This window comes from Trachemys scripta, chromosome 15 (assembly GCF_013100865.1).
Source record: "Trachemys scripta elegans isolate TJP31775 chromosome 15, CAS_Tse_1.0, whole genome shotgun sequence".
Lineage (NCBI taxonomy): Eukaryota > Metazoa > Chordata > Testudines > Emydidae > Trachemys > Trachemys scripta.
This window is the reverse complement of record NC_048312.1, coordinates 19,028,834-19,048,855: the sequence shown is the minus strand read 5'-3', so window position 1 is coordinate 19,048,855 and position 20,022 is coordinate 19,028,834. Positions and strand designations below refer to the sequence as shown.

The 20,022-nt window shown below is 47.5% G+C and overlaps 1 gene segment (V, D, J or C); it reads left to right on the top strand.

The window, feature by feature from the left end:
• Window positions 1–14,003: 14,003 nt before the first annotated feature.
• On the top strand, window positions 14,004–17,599 carry LOC117888277. The segment is given in 2 exon segments: window positions 14,004–14,158; window positions 17,015–17,599. Coding segments are annotated over 2 exon segments (450 nt in total).
• The last annotated feature ends 2,423 nt before the right edge of the window (window positions 17,600–20,022 follow it).

Genomic DNA, 20,022 nt, shown 5'->3' with positions numbered 1-20,022 from the left:
ATTCTCTGGTATCATTCAGGCCTGTGTTACTTCACAATTTGGACCTTGACAGGGCAGAGCAGATCGTCTGTCTGCCATTAAAAACCTGTCCGTTGTGCTGGGGGATCAGTAGCATGTGAGACTGGATACCCTGAGGGGCCCTCTGGAGTTTGCCCCACCCTTCCCAGACAGCAGCATGCACCGTGTGTACAGCTGGGAATTCACCTCAGGCAGAGTGTTTATCATGGACCCCTGAGCAGTGCTGGGCCAGCCAGCCAAGGGAGACCCATGAACACGGTTCTCCTACAGTCATGGGGCCAGGGAGGTAAAGGAATACATTTGTACCACATATGCCACGTATGTGTCGGATCGCACCGTGCTACTCCCACTCACAATATGGGTTACACGGGTCGGTGGGTGAATGGATGGATGGACGGAAGGATGGACGGACGGCAAGTCATGCCCTGACACCTCCTACAGAAGGAAATAAGGGGAAAGGGGAGCAGAGGAAGGCTGAACTATGGAGAAGTTTTAAACAATGAGGGGTTTTTTTAAGCTTCACACACAGTATTTTTAACATCCCCAGACCTACTGTCCCGCCATCACAACACAGTCACAGGACTGCACTTTTGGGGGCTAAGATTTCCAGATGATGATTTGTGGAGCACCAAGCGTGGGCAGAGCACAGAGGGGACAATGGCTCTCAGAAGTTTTCAGGAGCTTACAATGCTAGGATGAGAGTGAAGGGATCAGACTGTGTGTGTGTGGGGTGGGGGGGAGCGAGCATGTGCCATAAAGAGTTGGCTGCCAGAACCTATTGGTGTGCACTGACTTTTAACACTACTTCATTGACAAAAAGGCTCTGGAAAGAGATGAACTTCCTTTGCTCAGTGTTTATTAATTGGGCCTGTTCACTTGCACATGTGAACTGCAATAGACTGATGAATGGACTGAAATATAGCTTGAAGTATTTAGGGTATTTTCAAAAGTGACTCACTCCATTAAAAGTCTAAGTTCAACTGAAAGTCAATAGGATTTAGGAGCCTAAGGGCCAGTTTTAAAAGGCAATGAAATGAATGGGCGTTTGGCAGCTAGGTGCTTCTCAAAATCCCACAAGGGGCCTACCTGTATATTTAGACGCTTAAACACCATTAACACTCCAGGCTTAGGTGCTTAAGTCACTTCTGACAATGGGACTTGGACACTTTTGCTAGCGGCTCAGGCCTGCCCTCCACTTCCCAGGAATTCTCGCAGGGTCTGAGCCTGAACCACTGAAGTCACAGGAGCTTCTCCACCATCTTCAGTAGGTGCCGGATCACGTGTTAAACACAGCATATGATCCTTGGCTTCAACTATGGCCCACTAATGAGGAAATGGGGCTGGTACCATTCACTCCCCTGGCCGTGCTGAGCTGACACACACCAGGCACTAAGGGGAGTTTGTATTTACAGTCAGAGGGAGGGTCCAGTGCACTGGTTTAATTCAGAAGAAACCAGCTGAGCATGGACACAGCTCACAGCCTAGATGTTTACTGGCCCTGCCCTTGGTGAGAGGGGCACCTCACGCCCACACTCTGCTGGGCAGCAGACCCCAGAGCTGCTCTCCTAAGGTGAGGGGCAGGGAATAGCCCAGCAATGGTGAGAGTCTCATGGCAGCTCTGTCCAGGGAAACAGTGCAGGGATTTACTGCTGAGAACAGCTGGGAAATACAGAGCAAATGGCTGTCACTGATGGCACTGAGTTAATTTCTAAAGGCAACTGGGGACTCCCATGAGGAAAGTGCTGATCTCTGCTGCATATTGGACATGGGCTGAGCACACATGCTCTCTATTGATACCAGCATTGCCTTGTATTGGTACCAACAGGGTCTGGAGCATTTTCCAGCATATGCCAGCTGAACAATGGACGTGGCTTTTACAAGCACCAAAGGTTCTGAGCATCTTGCTTGGCTCCTGGCTTCCAGTAATGCCTGCACCTGACCCACTGCTAGGATCAGACAGAGCGTGGAGTGATCGGTTTCATGGCACATGGATCTTGAGTCATTCCTCTGGCACGTCCAATGTGGAGACATCACCAGCCCCCTGCATGGCTCAGCTGAGAGTGGACACAGGACATCATGAGGCAGCTTCTTGCAGAAGGGCTGTGCCCAGTGACTCAGAGCGACTCCCTGGCCCCATGGACTGTCTGAAGATCCTGATCAGGTAAGTTAGGACAATGTGGGAGGGATGTCTTAGCTTCTCGCAGACAGGTGCAGAGAGCCTGCACTATTCAGAGAGTAGACGAGGCCAGCACGTGGTTTGGATCACATCCGATCCACCCATGTGCAGCCCCTGGCATGTCTGATCCGTCTCTTCGCTGACACTAATTGCTGGGTCACTGGAACATCCTGTACATTAATTATGTCTAGAAAGATGCTGGGGCTCCAGAGGTGTGGGTTTACGGACACATGGTTTCTAAGTACGGTTATCATATCTATAACATACACCACTGAATCCATTCAATACTGACAGCTAATGCGCCTCATTCATTCCCTGATGTAATTCCACTGAAGTGACTACAATGGCACCAGTGATGAATTTGGTCCAGTATTGGCCTGTCATGGCCAAATGGCAGTGGAAGAACCCACACGCAGTCCAGTTGTGTACATGCCCTCCAGCATCCAACCGTTCTCCACGGGCTCCAGCCACAGCTGCACAGACAAGCAGGCAGACCCACAGCCTGTGCAGGGGTTGGGGGAGCGCTTTAGTGGGGGAACCCAGTGCGGTAGCAGAGCACAGAGCTCCTTTGCTTCTCTCTCGGTACTTTTACGCCTTCAACCACTGTAGTACCTGAGAATCTCTGAGACACGATAGAACTTATCCTTAGACTACCCTGTGAGGCAGGGAAGTGCTTCCCCCATTTTACAGATGGGGAACTGAGACACAGAGATGACATGACTTGCCCAAAGATACAAAGTCTGTGGCAGAGCCAGGACTTGAACCCCGTCTCGCCTGACTCCCACGCTGGTGTCTTAACTACAAGCCCATCGTGTGCTCTCTTATGTGCGCTGTGCGCGGGGACCAGGATTTGGCCTTATTGTGAGTTGTCCCAAGGAATACTCCATTGCTTCACTTCCCAGTGGATCTCCACTCCTCCGACTGTACAATGAATTTCTCCAGAAAGGATAAACCTGCACTCCCATGGGGAGCCAGTGGAAATTGCCCCACGCCTCTTTTTCCCCTCCTGGGCAGTGGTGGCGACCTCCCCCTGCCATCGACTGGGATAGGTTTTTGTACAGCCATGTGTCACTGTGGGGGGTCTTCGGTGGAGGAACCCAGCTGACCGTCCTTGGTAAGTCACTGAATTACTCACAAACTTTCCTTCTCCTGGCTGTATTGTACGTTTTCCATGATTTTTTTTCCTGATTACTTTGTCTTCATGCTGGGCTCGGGACTCCTCTCACTTTATATATGGACCTTCACACTGTGTTGGGAATAACGTTTAGTCTCTCTGGATAGTCATTTTCCCAATGAAGAGAAGTTTGAATTTGCCCATGAAACCTATTGAGATTCTGCCACTGGGTCCCCAGTTACGATGACCTAGTGTTAGCCCCGTAAGGAAAAGATTTTTCTTTTAAGGTATGAACTATTTCTCAGTAGCACCGGGTGTTAGNCCAGCAGGTTTAGCTGTACATGGAAATCTGCCTGAATTAAACTAGTGCTGATGACCACTATGTGTCACCTACTTTGTTTCAGCCAGAGGTGAAGTCAAGGACATTTATTTCCAGTTTGACCAGCTGTGTAAATGGTTAAAGTGCTTTGGGACCCTTCAGATTCAAAATGCTTTTTAAGTACAAGCAGAACATTACTGGTAATCCGGATTCTCTGGTATCATTCAGGTCTGTGTTACTTCACAATTTGGGCCTTGACAGGGCAGAGCAGATGGGTTTTAAATGGGACACAGACTATCAGTTGTGCTGGGGGATCAGTAGCATGTGAGGGGACCTCTAGAGTTGGCCCCACCCTTCCCAGACAGCAGCATGCACTGTGTGTACAGCTGGGAATTCACCTCAGGCAGAGTGTTTATCATGGACCCCTGAGCAGTGCTGGGCCAGCCAGCCAAGGGAGACCAATGAACACTGGTTCTCCTACAGTCATGGGGCCACGGAGGTAAAGGGATATGTTTGCACCACATATGCCACGTATGTGTCGGATCGCACCGTGCTACTGCCACTCACAATATGGGTTACACGGGTGGGTGAATGGATGGACGGAAGGATGGACGGATGGACAGTCATGCCCTGACACCTCTTACAGAAGGAAATAAGGGGAAAGGGGAGCAGAGGAAGGCTGAACTATGGAGAAGTTTTAAACAATAAGGGGGTTTTTTTAAGCGTCACACAAAGCATTTTTAACATCCCCAGACCTACTGTCCTGCCATCCCAACACACTCACAGGACTGTACTTTTGGGGGCTAAGATTTCCAGATGATGATTTATGGAGCACCAAGCGTGGGCAGAGCACAGAGGTGACAATGGTTCGCAGAAGTTTTCAGGAGCTTACAATGCTAGAATGGGAGTGAAGGGATCAGACAGAGAGAGAGAGAGAGAGAGTGTGGGGGGAAGGGGGTAGTGAGCATTTGCCATAAAGAGTTGGCTGCCAGAACCTATTGGTGTGCCCTGACTTTTAACACTATTCCATTGACAAAAAAGCTCTGGAAAGAGATGAACTTCCTTTGCTCAGTGTTTATTAATTGGGCCTGTTCCCTTGCCCATGTGAACGGCAATAGACTGACGAATGGACTGAAAAATTGCATGAAGTATTTACAAAAAGAAGAACAGGGGTAATTGTGGCACCTTAGAGACTAACAAATTTATTAGAGCATAAGCTTTCGTGGGCTACAGCCCACTTCTTCGGATGCATAGCTGTATGAAGTGGGCTGTAGTCCACAAAAGCTTATGCTCTAATAAATTTGTTAGTCTCTAAGGTGCCACAAGTACTCCTGTTCTTCTTTTTGCGGATACAGACTAACACGGCTGTTACTCTGAAACTTGTCATGAAGTATTTAGGGTATTTTCAAAAGTGACTCACTCCATTAAAAGTCTAAGTTCAACTGAAAGTCAATAGGATTTAGGAGCCTAAGGAACAGATTTAAAACGCATTGAAATAAATGGGTGTTTGGCAGACAGGTGTTTCTCAAAAACCCACAGGGCGCCTACCTGTATATTTAGATGCTTAAACACCATTAACACTCCAGGCCTAAGTCACTTCTGACAATGGGACTTGGACACTTTTGCTAGTGGCTCAGGCCTGCCCTCCACTACCCAGGGAATTCTCACAGGGTCTGAGCCTGAACCACTGAAGTCACAGGAGCTTCCCCACCATCTTCAGTAGGTGCCGGATCACGTGTTAAACACAGCACATGATCCTTGGCTTCAACTATGGCTCAATAATGAGGAAATGGGGCTGGTACCATTCACTCCCCTGGCCGTGCTGAGCTGACACACACCAGGCACTAATGGGAGTTTGTATTTACAGTCAGAGGGAGGGTCCAGTGCCCTGGTTTAAATTTATAAGAAACCAGCTGAGCATGGACACAGCTCACAGCTTAGATGTTTACTGGCCCTGCCCTTGGTGAGAGGGGCACCTCATGCCCACACTCTGCTGGGCAGCAGGCCCCAGAGCTGCTCTCCTAAGGTGAGGGGCAGGGAATAGCCCAGCAATGGTGTGAGTCTCATGGCAGCTCAGTCCAGGGAAACAGCGCAGGGATTTACTGCTGAGAACAGCTGGGAAATACAGAACAAATGGCTGGTGTTGGTGGCACTGAGTTAATTGCTGAAGGCAACTGGGGGCTCCTACGAGGAAAGTGCTGATCTCTGCTGCATATTGGACATGGGCTGAGCAGACTTGCTCTCTATTGATACCAGCATTGCCTTGTATTGGTACCAACAGGGTCTGGAGCATTTTCCAGCATATGCCAGCTGAACAATGGTCATGGCTTTTACAAGCACCAAAGGTTCTGAGCAGCTTGCTTGGCTCCTGGCTTCTAGTAATGCCTGCACCTGACCCACTGCTGGGATCAGACAGAGCGTGGAGTGATCGGTTTCATGGCACATGGATCTTGAGTCATTCCTCTGGCACATCCAATGTGGAGACGTCACCAGCCCCCTGCATGGCTCAGCTGAGAGGGAACACAGGACGTCATGAGGCAGCTTCTTGCAGAAGGGCTGTGCCCAGTGACTCAGAGTGACCCCCTGGCCCCATGGACTGTCTGAAGATCCTGATCCGGTAAGTTATGTCTTAGCTTCTCACAGACAGGTGCAGAGAGGCTGCACTATTCAGAGAGTAGACGAGGACAGCACGTGGTTTGGATCACATCCGATCCACCCGTGTGCAGCCCCTGGCACGTCTGATCCGTCTCTTCGCTGACACTAATTGCTGGGTCACTGGAACATCCTGTACATTAATTATGTCTAGAAAGATGCTGGTGCTCCAGAGGTGTGGGTTTATGGACACATGGTTTCTAAGTACGGTTATCATATCTATAACATACACCACTGAATCCATTCAATACTGACAGCTAATGTGCCACATTCATTCCCTGATGTAATTCCACTGAAGTGACTACAATGGCACCAGTGATGAATTTTGCCCAGTATTGGCCTGTCATGGACAAATGGCAGTGGAAGGACCCACACGCAGTCCAGTTGTGTACATACCCTCCAGCACCCACAACCGTTCTCCACGGGCCCCAGTCACAGCCGCACAGACACGCAGGCAGACCCACAGCCTGTGCAGGGGTTGGGGGAGCGCTGTAGTGGGGGAACCCAGCGCGGTAGCAGAGCACAGAGCTCCTTTGCTTCTCTCTCGGTACTTTTACGCCTTCAACCACTGTAGTGCCTGAGAATCTCTGAGACACGATAGAACTTATCCTTAGACCACCCTGTGAGGCAGGGAAGTGCTGCCCCCATTTTACAGATGGGGAACTGAGACACAGAGATGACATGACTTGCCCAAGGATACAAAGTCAGTGGCAGAGCCAGGACTTGAACCCCGTCTCGCCTGACTCCCACTCCAATGCCTCAACTACAAGCCCATCGTGTGCTCTCTTATGTGGGCTGTGCGCAGGGACCAGGATTTGGCCTTATTGTGAGTTGTCCCAAGGAATACGCCATTGCTTCACTTCCCAGTAGATCTTCATTCCTCCGACTGTACGATGAGTTTCTCAAGAAAGGATAAACCTGCACTCCCATGCGGTGCCAGTGGAAATTGCCCTGCGCCTCTTTTTCCCTACACGGGCAGAGGTGGCGACCTCTCCCTGCCATTGACTGGGACTGGTTTTTGTACAGCCCTGTGTCACTGTGGTGGATCTTCGGTGGAGGAACCCAGCTGACCGTCCTTGGTAAGTCACTGAATTACTCACAAACTTTCCTTCTCCTGGCTGTATTGTACATTTTCCATGATTTTTTTCCTGCTTTCTTTGTCTTCATGCTGGGCACCGGACTCCTCTCACTTTATATATGGACCTTCACACAGTGTTGGGAATAACGTTTAGTCTCGCTGGATAGTCATAGCAGATGTACACAGCACATGTTGGGTTTTCTGTTCTTAATGAAGAGAAGTTTGAATTTGCCCATGAAACCTATGGAGATTCTGCTACTGGGTCACCAGTTACGATAACCTAGTGTTAGCCTCTTAAGGAAAAGATTTTCCCTCTTTTTCTTTTAAGGTATGAACTATTTCTCAGTAGCACCGGGTGTTAGTCGGTGTATGAAAGAAACCCAGGGCCAGCTTCTCAGGTCCTGTAAACTGCCCTGGCTCCATTGTCCTCAATAGAGCTCCACCAAAACTCACCCCAGGCACCTACAGACAGGTGTCCAATCCCAGGTTATCTAATGTTCTATTAAAGTCATTGGTCCCTGGTGATTTAAAATCTGATTTGTCAGGGGCCGTTGGAGGGAAATGCTTAGCAATGAGAGCTGGGCAGAAAATACAGTTTTATCCTGTGAATAATTTTAGGAAAAGCAAAACAAAAAAAAAATCATTTTTATCTCAAGGGGTCCAAAATCCCAAACAAGCATTTTCAGCTGAAAACTGAAAATGCTTCAGTTATTGACAGGTTTTAGCTTAAGATTTCCACTTTTTCCATTTGGGGATTTTCCAACACACAAAAAAACAATTTTTTTTGAGAAAAGCAGATACTTCCGACAAAAATTTTCATTCAATTGAAAACCAATTTTCCACTGAAAACAGTTTTGATGGGTCATTTTCAACCAGCCCTATTTGTAGCATTGCTCAGTTAGAGGTAGACAAGAGACTGATGTAATTTTATAAATAGGAGGCAGCTCCTCATAGGGTGTGAATCCATGTAGTCCATTGCTGGCACGGAAGCTACACTGACTTACACTTACCCTGAATGAGTCTCATTGCACTGACTGACTGACTCCTGACACTGAAGCTCCGTTCCATTGTTCCTTAGAGAAAACTGGAGTTCAGTTTAGAAATGCAACCCAACCCCACCCAAAACCTTTGAAATATGCAAGATCTTATTTAAACAGAGTGGGGTGGGAGCAGGCTGCAGGGGAAGAGGGCTTTAAAGAGGTTGCACTAATTGTGTCCCTCAAGCGTGGAGCACACTAACGAGGTTCCTGGCCAGTCTGAAAGGCTGGATGGCTTCCTAGAGGCTGGATTCTGTGTCTGCCAAGCTCAGTGATCAGGATGGTGGCTGGGCCAGCCAGCTTCAGTTACAGACCAGCCTTGGGGACCTGACGGACCTGGCTTAGCCAGGGCTCAGTAAGTCAGGACTGACAGTATTAGCTCAAATATCATTGTTGGCTGCTTTGACCTATATAAAGTGTGAAATAATTAAGGCCCAGACTGCAGTAACCCTACTCATGCCAAATAGCACATTGCTTTTCATACAGTCCCACTAATGAAATGGGACAAACCGCCTGTGGAGTAATCTCACATGAGGACGGGCATCCCAATCTGGCCCCAGCAACAAGGCTGGTGCATAATTGTTACCAAGGATTTAAAATTTCCCTGAACTTTTGTGCCCTTCCTAAGCAGATAGTTACCCCAGATTCTTCTGTGCCCCTAGTGAAACAGCCCCCAAGGTCTGAACAGACAAATTAAGGGTCTAAGCATAGAGTTAAGAAATATCCCCAAAATAAAAAACAGAAAGTAGTCCTAGGAAGATACTTATCTGCTGTTTTTATATTTCTAAGATAGGCACAAGGCCAAATGACCTGCAGTTTTTCATTCTGAATAGCTCTCACCATCTCATTCGCAGATGGTCTCTTCTTCAGAAATAAAAGAGAGAGAGAGAGAGTTTTCACCACAGAAATATCTTCTGAGTTAATTCAATGAGTAGCACCTTTCTCTGCACTGAATGGCACCATTTGAGAAGGAAGGTGCTACTCATTATGAGGAAGGGTATAAAAATCTAGCATTTAATGTTGAGGAATTCTGTGCAAACTGCCTAGGTTGCTAGCTGTTCAGAAGTCGTATTTCCCTTTATCTGAGCAACAATGAATGAAAAGGTGAGCTTGGAAACAATACTGATAATACTTGGCACTTCTCCAGCATCTTCCACCAAGTGTCTCACAGCGCTTTAGAAATAGGTAAAAACACATAAACCTTGAGAAAAAGCCTGCGTGCGGTGAGTTCAGTGATGTGACCCCCTTTCATAGGCAGAGAGGTAAGTGACTTCATCAGGTTCACAGAAGAAGCCTGTGGCAGAACTAGGAATGGACCCCAAGTGTCCAGATTCCCAGTCCTGTGCCTTAACCAGGAGAACATCTCAGATAATTACCCTGCCACGGCGCTTATGAGAGGTTGGATTTGTTACACTGCTGAGATCTGGAATTTCTTACGTTCTGCACTGCTAGTCTCTGGTTTGGGGTTTTCTAACACTGAGTTTCCTTGTCTTATAGGTCAGCCAAAGGCATCTCCTACAGTGCACCTCTTCCCTCCATCCTCGGAAGAGATAAAAACAAAGAGCAAAGCCACACTGGTGTGTCTGCTGGGCAGCTTTTACCCAGGGGCAGCCCAAGTCACCTGGAAAGCTGATGGCCAGCAGATCTCCACTGGAGTGGAGACAACCAAGCCATCCAAACAGAGTGACAACAAGTACATGGCCAGCAGTTACCTGTCTCTGGATGCATCAAAGTGGAAGACCCACGAGACCTACACCTGCCAGGTGACACACGATGGGAAGACCTTCGAGAAGTCACTGAAGAGCTCAGAGTGTTCTTAACAGAGGGCTCCGCTGGTTCCCGTGTCAGTCTTTAGGGGGTTCCCCAAGGGAGCCAGGATCTGCCTGTAGCATTCCCATAATGCTGATTTCCAGCAAAACTGCTTCCTGTTTTAGGTGGGGGATTTTATCAATCCATATGACACCTGTCTTTATTCCCACGTCCCCACTGCTCTCACCCCCTTGCATTCCCTGGAAATGTCCTTCCTGCTTTAGTCTCTGATGCAGCCTTGTTATGATATTAATAAAATCAGAAAAAATTGACTATCGCTGTGACTGTGAAGAGTTTAACTTCTTCTGTCCCTTTTACATCTTGTGTATTAATTGCAATATTCACCTTCTCTTCCAATAAAATCAAGTTACCTTTTATCAGCCAATATGGTTTTCTTTTTAGTCTGGGTCAATGCTCAGGTGGGTCACTAGCCCTGCAGAGAGCAGTCTGCTCTGTGAGTTAGTACCGAGTCACCCTCTGCCTGCGCACGGGGTAGATTCCGGTACCTTCTTCCTGAGCATTAGTCATTCTTCAGGTAGCCTCATTGGAGTCAATGGGCTATTGGCTGAACAGCTCAGCACTCAGGGGAATAAGTGGCCAAATCTGGCCCATAGAGGGAGGGGCACGACGCTTCTCAGGCTGGTTCCTGGGATAGGCTGCAAACAGAGCTCCTGGCTACTTCTGGACAGTAGGGACACAAACCCCTCTTTGGAAGAGTGGCCTTTAATATCCTGCCACCACCAACCTGGGCAACAGCTCTGTACCCACCCAACCTGCCCTTCCAGCATGTTCAGCTGTACAGGGAAATCTGCCTGAAATAAACCAGTGCTGCTGGCCACTGTGTGGTAGCTCCTGTGTTTCAACCGCAGCTGAAGGCAGAGACCCTCATGTCCAGTTTGACCAGCTGTGTAAGTGTGTAAAGTGCTTTGGGAGCCTTCAGATTCAAGATATTACATTTGAAAAGCATCATTATTTAGAACTAAATCAGAACATTCCTGATGATCTGGATTCTCTGGGTGCACAACACTGGGGCCCTTAGTACGTCGTGTGTGTTGCACAGTCTGGGCCTCGATGGGCCAGAGCAGACAGTTTGTGTCCCATTAAAACCCCAAAATGGTGCTGGGGGTCCGTGGATAAGTTTCATGTTGCATGTGAGAGTGGATAGTCTGAGAGGCACCCTGGAGTCTGTCCCACCCTTCCCAGACAGCAGCATGCACCGTGTGTACAGCTGGGAACTACGGACCCCTGAGCCATGCTGGGCCAGCCAGCCAAAGGAGACCCATAAATACTGGTTCTCCTACAGCCATGGGCCCCGGAGGTAAAAGGATACATTTGTATCACCTATGCCAGATATTTGGTGGCAGCACAATGGGATCTGACACTCACAATATGAGTGACACAGATAGATGGATGGATGGCCAGCCATGCACTTCTACCTCCTCCAGAAATGAATAAGGGGGAAGGGGAGCTGAGGGGGACTGCGCTACGGATGAGTTTTAAAGAATGATGGTTTCTTAAATAAGTATTTTTAACATCCTCACACCTATTTGTCCCACCATCCCAACACCCTCTCACTCACACACACACACACACACACACACACACACACACACACACACACACCTGTACTTTTGGGGGCTAAGAATTCCAGATGATGATTTGTGGAGCACCAAGCGTGTGCAGAGGATAGAGGGGACAATAGCTCTCAGACGTTTTCAGGAACTTACAATGCTAGAATGGGAGTGAAGGGATCAGACAGAGCGTTAAAAGTCTAAGTTCAACTGAAAGTCAATAGGATTTAGGAGCCTAAGGAACAGATTTAAAAGGCATTGAAATGAATGGGCATTTGGCAGACAGGTGCTTCTCAAAATCCCACAAGGCGCCTACCTGTATATTTAGACGCTTAAACACCATTAACACTCCAGGCCTAAGTCACTTCTGACAATGGGACTTGGGCACTTTTGCTAGCGGCTCAGGCCTGCCCTCCACTACCCGGGGAATTCTCGCAGGGTCTGAGCCTGAACCACTGAACTCACAGGAGCTTCCCCACCAACTTCACTAAGTGTCAGATCAAGCCTTAAACACAGCACATGATCCTTGGCTTCAACTGTGGGCCATTGATGAGGAAATGTGGCTGGTACCATTCACTCCCCTGGCCGTGCTGAGCTGACACACACCAGGCACTAAGGGGAGGTTGTATTTACAGTCAGAGGGAGGGTCCAGTGCCCTGGTTTAATTCAAAGAAACCAGCTGAGCATGGACACAGCTCACAGCCTAGATGTTTACTGGCCCTGCCCTTGGTGAGAGGGGCACCTTATGCCCACACTCTGCTGGGCAGCAGGCCCCAGAGCTGCTCTCCTAAGGTGAGGGGCAGGGAATAGCCCAGCAATGGTGAGAGTCTCATGGCAGCTCAGTCCAGGGAAACAGCGCAGGGATTTACTGCTGAGAACAGCTGGGAAATACAGAGCAAATGGCTGGTGTTGGTGGCACTGCGTTAATTTCTAAAGCAAATGCGGGGCTTCCTTCAGGAAAGCACTCGTCTCTGCTGCACAATGGACATTGATCCCAACATTGCTTGTATTGATACTAACAGGGTCCCAGCAGAGGATGGTGGTGATCGGTTTCATGGTACATGGATCTTGAGCATTCTTTACTTGTTCCTTGGACATGTCCGGTGGGGAGACTTCACCAGCCAAATGCGAGACAGAACATCATGACGCAGCTTCTTCAGAGCGACTCCTGGCCCTATGAACTATCTGGAGATCCTGATCAGGTAAGGCAGGACCACGTGTCATGGGATGTGGTAGCTTCTCGCTGACAGGTGCAGGGAAGGCTGCACTATCCGGATGAGAGATGAGGACAGCACGTGGTGTTGGTTTCCTATCCACACACATGCAGTCCCAGCATGGCAGATCTGTTTCTTTGCTGATATTTGTTGGTGTGACGCTAGGATAGTGTTTATACTATGTCTGTAGAGATGTCCCAGGGATGTAGGCTATGGACACATGCTTTGGAAACAGGAGTATCGCCCACATGAAATGCACGATTGGATACATTAAATACTGGCAGCAAATGGGCCTAATTCTCCTCTGGTATAATTCCCACAAGTCACTATAATTGCACGAGGGTTGAACGTGGCTCAGCGTGTTCACTATCAGCATCCCAAAGAAATCTGCCAACCCCTCCCTCCCTGGGACCTACAAAGGGCAGCTGGCAGTGGAACGACCAACAGCTTAGCAGCTCCAATTCAACACTCTCTGCGTCCCCTCCTCCACCCACAATGGTGCTAGATGGAGCTCCATGGGGGCCATCCACAGCAGCACACACAGGCAATGCTGGAGGTACCTGCAGATCCACAGACCGTGGGTGTGTTGGGGGAGCACAGGGACAGTGGAACCCAGTGGAGTAGCAGCTGCCTAGCACACAGTTCCTTTGCGTCTATCTAGGCAGGTTTATGGCCTGTATCACTGTTGTACCTGAGCATCTCACAGCCATAAAGAAATTTATCCTTACAGCACCCCTGTGAAATAGGGAAGTACTATCCCCATTTTACAGATGGGGAATTGAGGCACAGAGTTTATGTGGCTTGCCCAAGGGCACAAAGAAAGTCTGTGGCAGAACCAGGACTTGAACCCTTCTTCTGATGCCCACTCCAGTGCCTTAAGTACAAGACCATCTTCTGCTCTCTTACGTGGGCTGCGTGCTGGGACCAGGATCTGGCCCCATGTGAGCTCTCCCAAGGAATACTCCATTGCTTCACCTCCCAATGGATCTTCATTCAATCAATTGTACTATGAGCTTCTCCAGAAATAATGAACCTTCACTCTCATGGAGAGCCAGCAGAAGTTGTCCCATGTCTATTTTCCCCCTATTGGCAGTGGTGGCAACTGGTTTTTGTACAGCCCTGTGTCACTGTGGAATGTCTTCGGTGGAGGAACCCAGCTGACCGTCCTTGGTAAGTCACTGAATTACTCACCTGCTTTCCTTCTCAATGCCAATCCTGTCATGTTTCCATGATTTTTTCCTCCTTTTCTCTCTTACTGCCAGGATTGGGTCTCCTCTCCCTTTATGCACAGACCTTCACACGGTGTTGAGAACAATATTTAATCAGTGGATAGTCAGAATAGAGTGCAAATGTCCTATGCTGGATTTTCTGATCTTTTCCCAATGAACAGGTGTTTGAATTTGCCCATGAAATCTATCGAGATCCTGCTGTCAGGTCCCAATTTTTAAATAACTGGTGTGAGCCTCCTAAAATATTTTCTACCTTGTTTTAACGAACTAGACATTTCTTAAGTCAAGATGTGAAAGAAACCAAGTGCCAGGTTCTCAGCCAGGGTAAAACAACATAGTCCCTTTATTTTCAATAGATCTCCACCAAAACTCATCCAAACCTCTTTAAGATAGAAGTACAATCCCTGGAAATCTAATGTGATATGAAAAAATAATTTGTCCTTTGGGATTTGAAATCTGATCTTCTGGAGCAGTCTGAAGACTATTAATTTTAGTAAGAGTTAGTCACAAAATGGGTTTCATTTTCTGGAAAAAATCAAAAATTAAAATATTATTTTTGTCAATTTTCTGCTGAGAATTTAGACTTTTTGCGAAAAAACATTCAAAACTAAAATATCTTTTATCGATAATTACTGAAAACAAAGAAAAACCGTAGATATTTGCAGAAACCTTTTGCTTTTGAGATTTTGCATTTGCAACAAGAAATTTTTTAACATCGGAAACTTTCTGCAAAAATTTCCATTGAGATGAAATCCCAATTTTTAATTGAAAAGATTTGATGGGTAATTTTTGACCAGCCCTATTTCTAGAATTGCTCATTTAAAGCGAGTTAAGACACTGAAGCAATTTTAAAAATATAAGAACAGATCCTTGTGTGGTGTAAATCAATGTAGCCCCCTTGGCAACAATGGAACTACACTGATTTACCCTTACACTGAGTGAGTGTAATTTCACCGACTGACTTACTCCTGACCCGGAGGATCGGTTCCATTGTACCTTGGATGACTGTAGCTATCATGGATTTCAGTTTGGAAATACCACTCAACCCTGATTTTCTGCAGGTGCTGAGGGACACCCAACACCTTTGAAATATGGAGGGTTACAGATAAAGGGGGTGGGGTTGGAGCAGCCTGCAGGGGAAGAGGGCTTGAAAGAGACTGCACTAATTGCCTCTCTCAAGCCTGGAGCACACTAACGAGGTTGCTGGCCAATCTGGAAAGGCTAGACAGCTTCCTAGAAGCTGCACTTTCCGGCTGCCAACCTCCAAGCTCAATGACCAGGATGCTGGCTGGGCCAGCAGGCTTCAGTTACAGTAAAACCTTGAGGAGCAGATAGATCTTGGCTCGCCAGGGCTCAGTAAATCAGGGCTGACTGTGCTAGCTCAGCCAACATTGTTTGTAGCTTTGACCTGTGTAAAGCGTGAAATAACTACAGCCCAGGCTACACTGAGCCTACTTGTCCTAAGTAGCGCCTTGCTCTTCAAACAGGCCCACTGACATCCTTGCTACCTGGAATGAGGAAGAGTTTCTCAGTTTGGCCTCAGTTAGAAGACAGGTGCTTTTTACTAGGGGGTTAAAAATTCCCCAAATTTTTGCATGCATTCCTAAGCCAATAGGTCCTTTATTGTCTCCATGCAGTAACATAGCACAACATCGTGCGAGGGTGCAGGGGACTCTACTCTGTACCACCGTGAAATCAACCAATACTGTGATATTTTGCAATGTCCCTTTGCTCACCTTGGACCCTGATCCAGCAAGGCACTTAGACACATACTGGCTCGAGTCCTTTGGCTGGGATTTGTCCCATAAAAGATTCTGTACATTACGAGCTTCCAGAAATGTTTCAGCAACAGGCTAACTCGGTAACTAGATGTGTTCAGCAGTTGGCATACCACAAGAGGAGTTAGGAGGTTGTTCCCATTGAGGTCTTATTCAAAAGTGCGGTCCCTTAGTAGAAAGGCCTGCAGAATGTGGCAGACAATAACAACTGCTTAAAGAATTTTATATAGAGACTTTATCCCTGCCATAGAAAAGAGGGTGTAGAGCTCCATAGAATTTTATGGAAGTTTATATAAACACTCTTAAATGTGTCTAGATCCCCTGTCCCATCCCTTGGATACTACTGGTATCTTTGTCATTACATTTTACAGGATTTTTCCATACGGATTCCTCTCTGGGTGCACTGACGTGGCTTCTAGTGCCCTAACTACAGACATTATCTCTAAGTAAACCTTAGATCCTAAGAAATATCCCTGAACTAATAACTACAATGTAGTCCAAAATCCTTAGAAAGCTGCTTTTAGATTTCTAAAATGAAGCACAATGCAGAATCAGCTGCAGCTTCTCTTTGTGAATGGCTCTTGCGAGATGTCCAATGCGTATCGATTGGAATGTAATTCTTTACTCACTTTCAGACCAACTGATTTTTTTTTTAGCACCAACACTGTTCACCTGGCAGGCCCCAGGATGTTATGTGAAGTCAGTGGGAGATATGGGTGTAAGAGGAATACGGAATCAAGCCTTCAGTGATTCAAGTGATATTATCTGACTTCTACAGGCATAGGGACAGTTACTAACTAGGCCAGGTTCACTAAGGAAGGATGTGACAGACCAAGAATTGGGTCCCAAATGTTCTGATTCTTAACCAGAAGGATATCTTACATCTCAGATAATTACCCTGCCCACGGCGCTTGTAAAAGATTCTATTTGTTACACTTCAGAGATCTGGAATTTCTTGTGTTCGGCACAGACAGTCTCTGGATTTGGGTTTTCTAACACTGAATCTCCTTGTCTTGTAGGTCAGCCAAAGGCATCTCCTACCGTGCACCTCTTCCCTCCATCCTCGGAAGAGATAAAAACAAAGAGCAAAGCCACATTGGTGTGTCTGCTGGGCAGCTTTTACCCAGGGGCAGTCCAAGTCACCTGGAAAGCTGATGGCCAGCAGATCTCCACTGGAGTGGAGACGACCAAACCCTCCAAACAGAGTGACAACAAGTACATGGCCAGCAGTTACCTGTCTCTGGATGCATCAAAGTGGAAGACCCATGAGACCTATACCTGCCAGGTGACACACGATGGGAAGAACTTCGAGAAGTCACTGAAGAGCTCAGAGTGTTCTTAACAGGGGGCGCCGCTGGTTCCCGTGTCAGTCTTTAGGGGGTTCCCCAAGGGAGCCAGGATCTGCCTGTAGCATTCCCATAATGCTGATTTCCAGCAAATCTGCTTCCTCTTTTAGATGGGGGATTTTACCAATTCATGACACCTGTCTTTATTCCCATGTCCTCACTGCTTTCACCCATCTGCATTCCCTGGAATTGTCCTTCCTGCTTTAGCCTCTGATGCAGCCTTGTTATGATATTAATAAATCCAGAAATATTCAATTATTGCTGTCTCTGTGATGAGTTTAACTTCTTCTGTCTCTTTTACACCTCGTGTATTAATTGCAATATTCACCTTCTCTTCCAATAAAATCAATTTACCTTTTATCAGCCAATATGGTTTTCTTTTTAGTAAAGATCTCTGGCTTTGGGGTTTCAGACAAGCTAATGAGAAGTGACACTAAGTGATGTGTCATATCATGGAGATATGGGGAGGGGGAGAGATGTCACAGAGGGATCATTATCCAAGCTGTGACTGTTCTCCCCAAGACTGGTCACTCTGGGTCTCAGCCAGCCTTCGCTGGGGTGTGACAATTGCTGCTGCACAAATCTCTCTGCAGAGCACACATTGTGTTAGGGAATCACTGGGAGATAGGGGGCTGCATGAGAGAGTAATGCAACCCCCGTGGGTCTGCAGCCAGCCCTGCTTGTGCTGGGATCCTGGCAGCTCCCAATAGACCAGCAGGGCTAGGCTGGGTCAATGTTCAGCTGTGTCACTACCCCTGCAGAGAGCAGTCTGCTCTGTGAGTTCGTATTGAGTCACCCTCTGCCTGCGCATGGGGCAGATTCCGGCTCCCTGCTGCTCCCTGAGCATTAGTCATTCTTCAAGAAGCCTCATTGGAGTCAATGGGCTATTGGCTGAACAGCTCAGCACTCAGAGGTGTAAGTGGCCAAATCTGGCCCAGAGCGTGAGGGGCACTACACTGCTGCAGGCTGTTCCCTGGGACAGGCTGTAACCAGAGCTCCTGACTATGTCTGGTCGGTAGAGACCCAAACCGCTCTTTGGTAAAGTGGCCTTTAATATCCTGCCAACACTGACCTGGGTGACAGCTCTCTACCCATCCAACCTTCCCTCCCAGCAGGTTCAGCTGTACAGGGACATTTGCCTGTATTAAACTAGTGCTGCTGGCCACTGTGTGACAGCAGCTGAGTTTCAGCCAGAGGTGCAGACAATGACCCTGATGTCCTGTTTGACCAGCTGGGTAAGTGTGTAAATTCTTTTGAATCCCTCAGATACTTCTCGAAGGAAAGGTCATTATTTATAAAGGAAACATAGCATGAGTGATGGTCTGGATTCTGTGGGGTGTACAACACCAGGGTCCTTAATACTTCTGGTGTGTTGCACAGTTTGGGTCTTAACTGGCTAGAGCAGACAGTCTGTGTCCCATTAAAAACCCATCAGCTGTGCTGTGGGATCAGGTTCATGTGAGACTGGATACTCTGAGGGGAGCTCTGGGGTCTGGCCCGCCCTTCCCAGACAGCAGCATGCACAGTGTGTACAGCTGAGAACTAAAGTCACGGAGAACATTTATCATAGACCCATGAGCAGTGCGGGGCCAGCCAGCCAAAAGAGACACTTGAACACTGATCCTTCCACGGCCATGTCAGCTTTAAACCTATGATTGAGGAGGCCAATGAGCTACAGGGTTTAAACTGATATCATTTCTGTATGCCAGATATTTGATGACAGCAGGGTGGGATCTGACACTCACAGTATGCTCTGCCACTCATGCTCTGCCACCACCAATGGAAAGGAATAAGGAGGAAAGACGACAAATGGAGGCTGCCCTATAGATTAATTTTGAAGACTATTTTCTTCCCTGTCACATGCATTTTTGACATCCCTGCACCTGTTTGTCCCTCCAGCCCAACACGCACTCACACACACGCACACAGGACCGTCCAGGAATGATAATTATCCCAGAGCATTATTGTTTTGTGGAGCACTAAGCTGGTACCTGGTGCTGTATGGAACACAGAGGAGACAATGGCTCTCCAACGCTCTCAAGAGCTTACAATGCAAGCCTGGGAGGGAAGGGATCCGAGAGGGAGAACGCGCACCATAAAGAACTAGAACCAACTGGTTTGTGCTGATTTTTAAAACCATGTTCTTGACACACAGGCTCTGGAAAGAGATTAACTTCCTTTGCTCAATGATTATTGATGGATCCTCTTGCCATGGAAATGTGAACTCCCAGAGACTCTGATGAACAGATTGAAAAACTGCATGAAGCTTCGAGGTTATTTTCAGTAGTGACAAACTTCCTTGGCAGTCTAAGTTAATGGGATTTAGGCTCTTGGGATTAGGGCCAGATTTTTTAAGGTATTGAAAAAAAACGACTGTTAGGCACCTAGGTTCTTTTGAAAATCCCAGTAGGCCCCTATCTGCATCTTTAGGCACCTAAATACCTTTAAAAATCTGGCCCCAAGTGTCTAAATCACTTTTGAAAATTGTGTTGCCTATGTCATTTAGGTGCTTTTTAAAATGTTATCCTTTGATACGATGGCGACAGATGCTATAGAAAACCCTACGATACACAGGCAGGTAGAGGGATAGTTTATCTGCAGTTTCTGTAAATACCCCTCTGTCTTCTGTTCTGTAGCAGGCTTCCTGCTTCTGGGGCATGCCCTGGGAGGTGGGCAGTGCT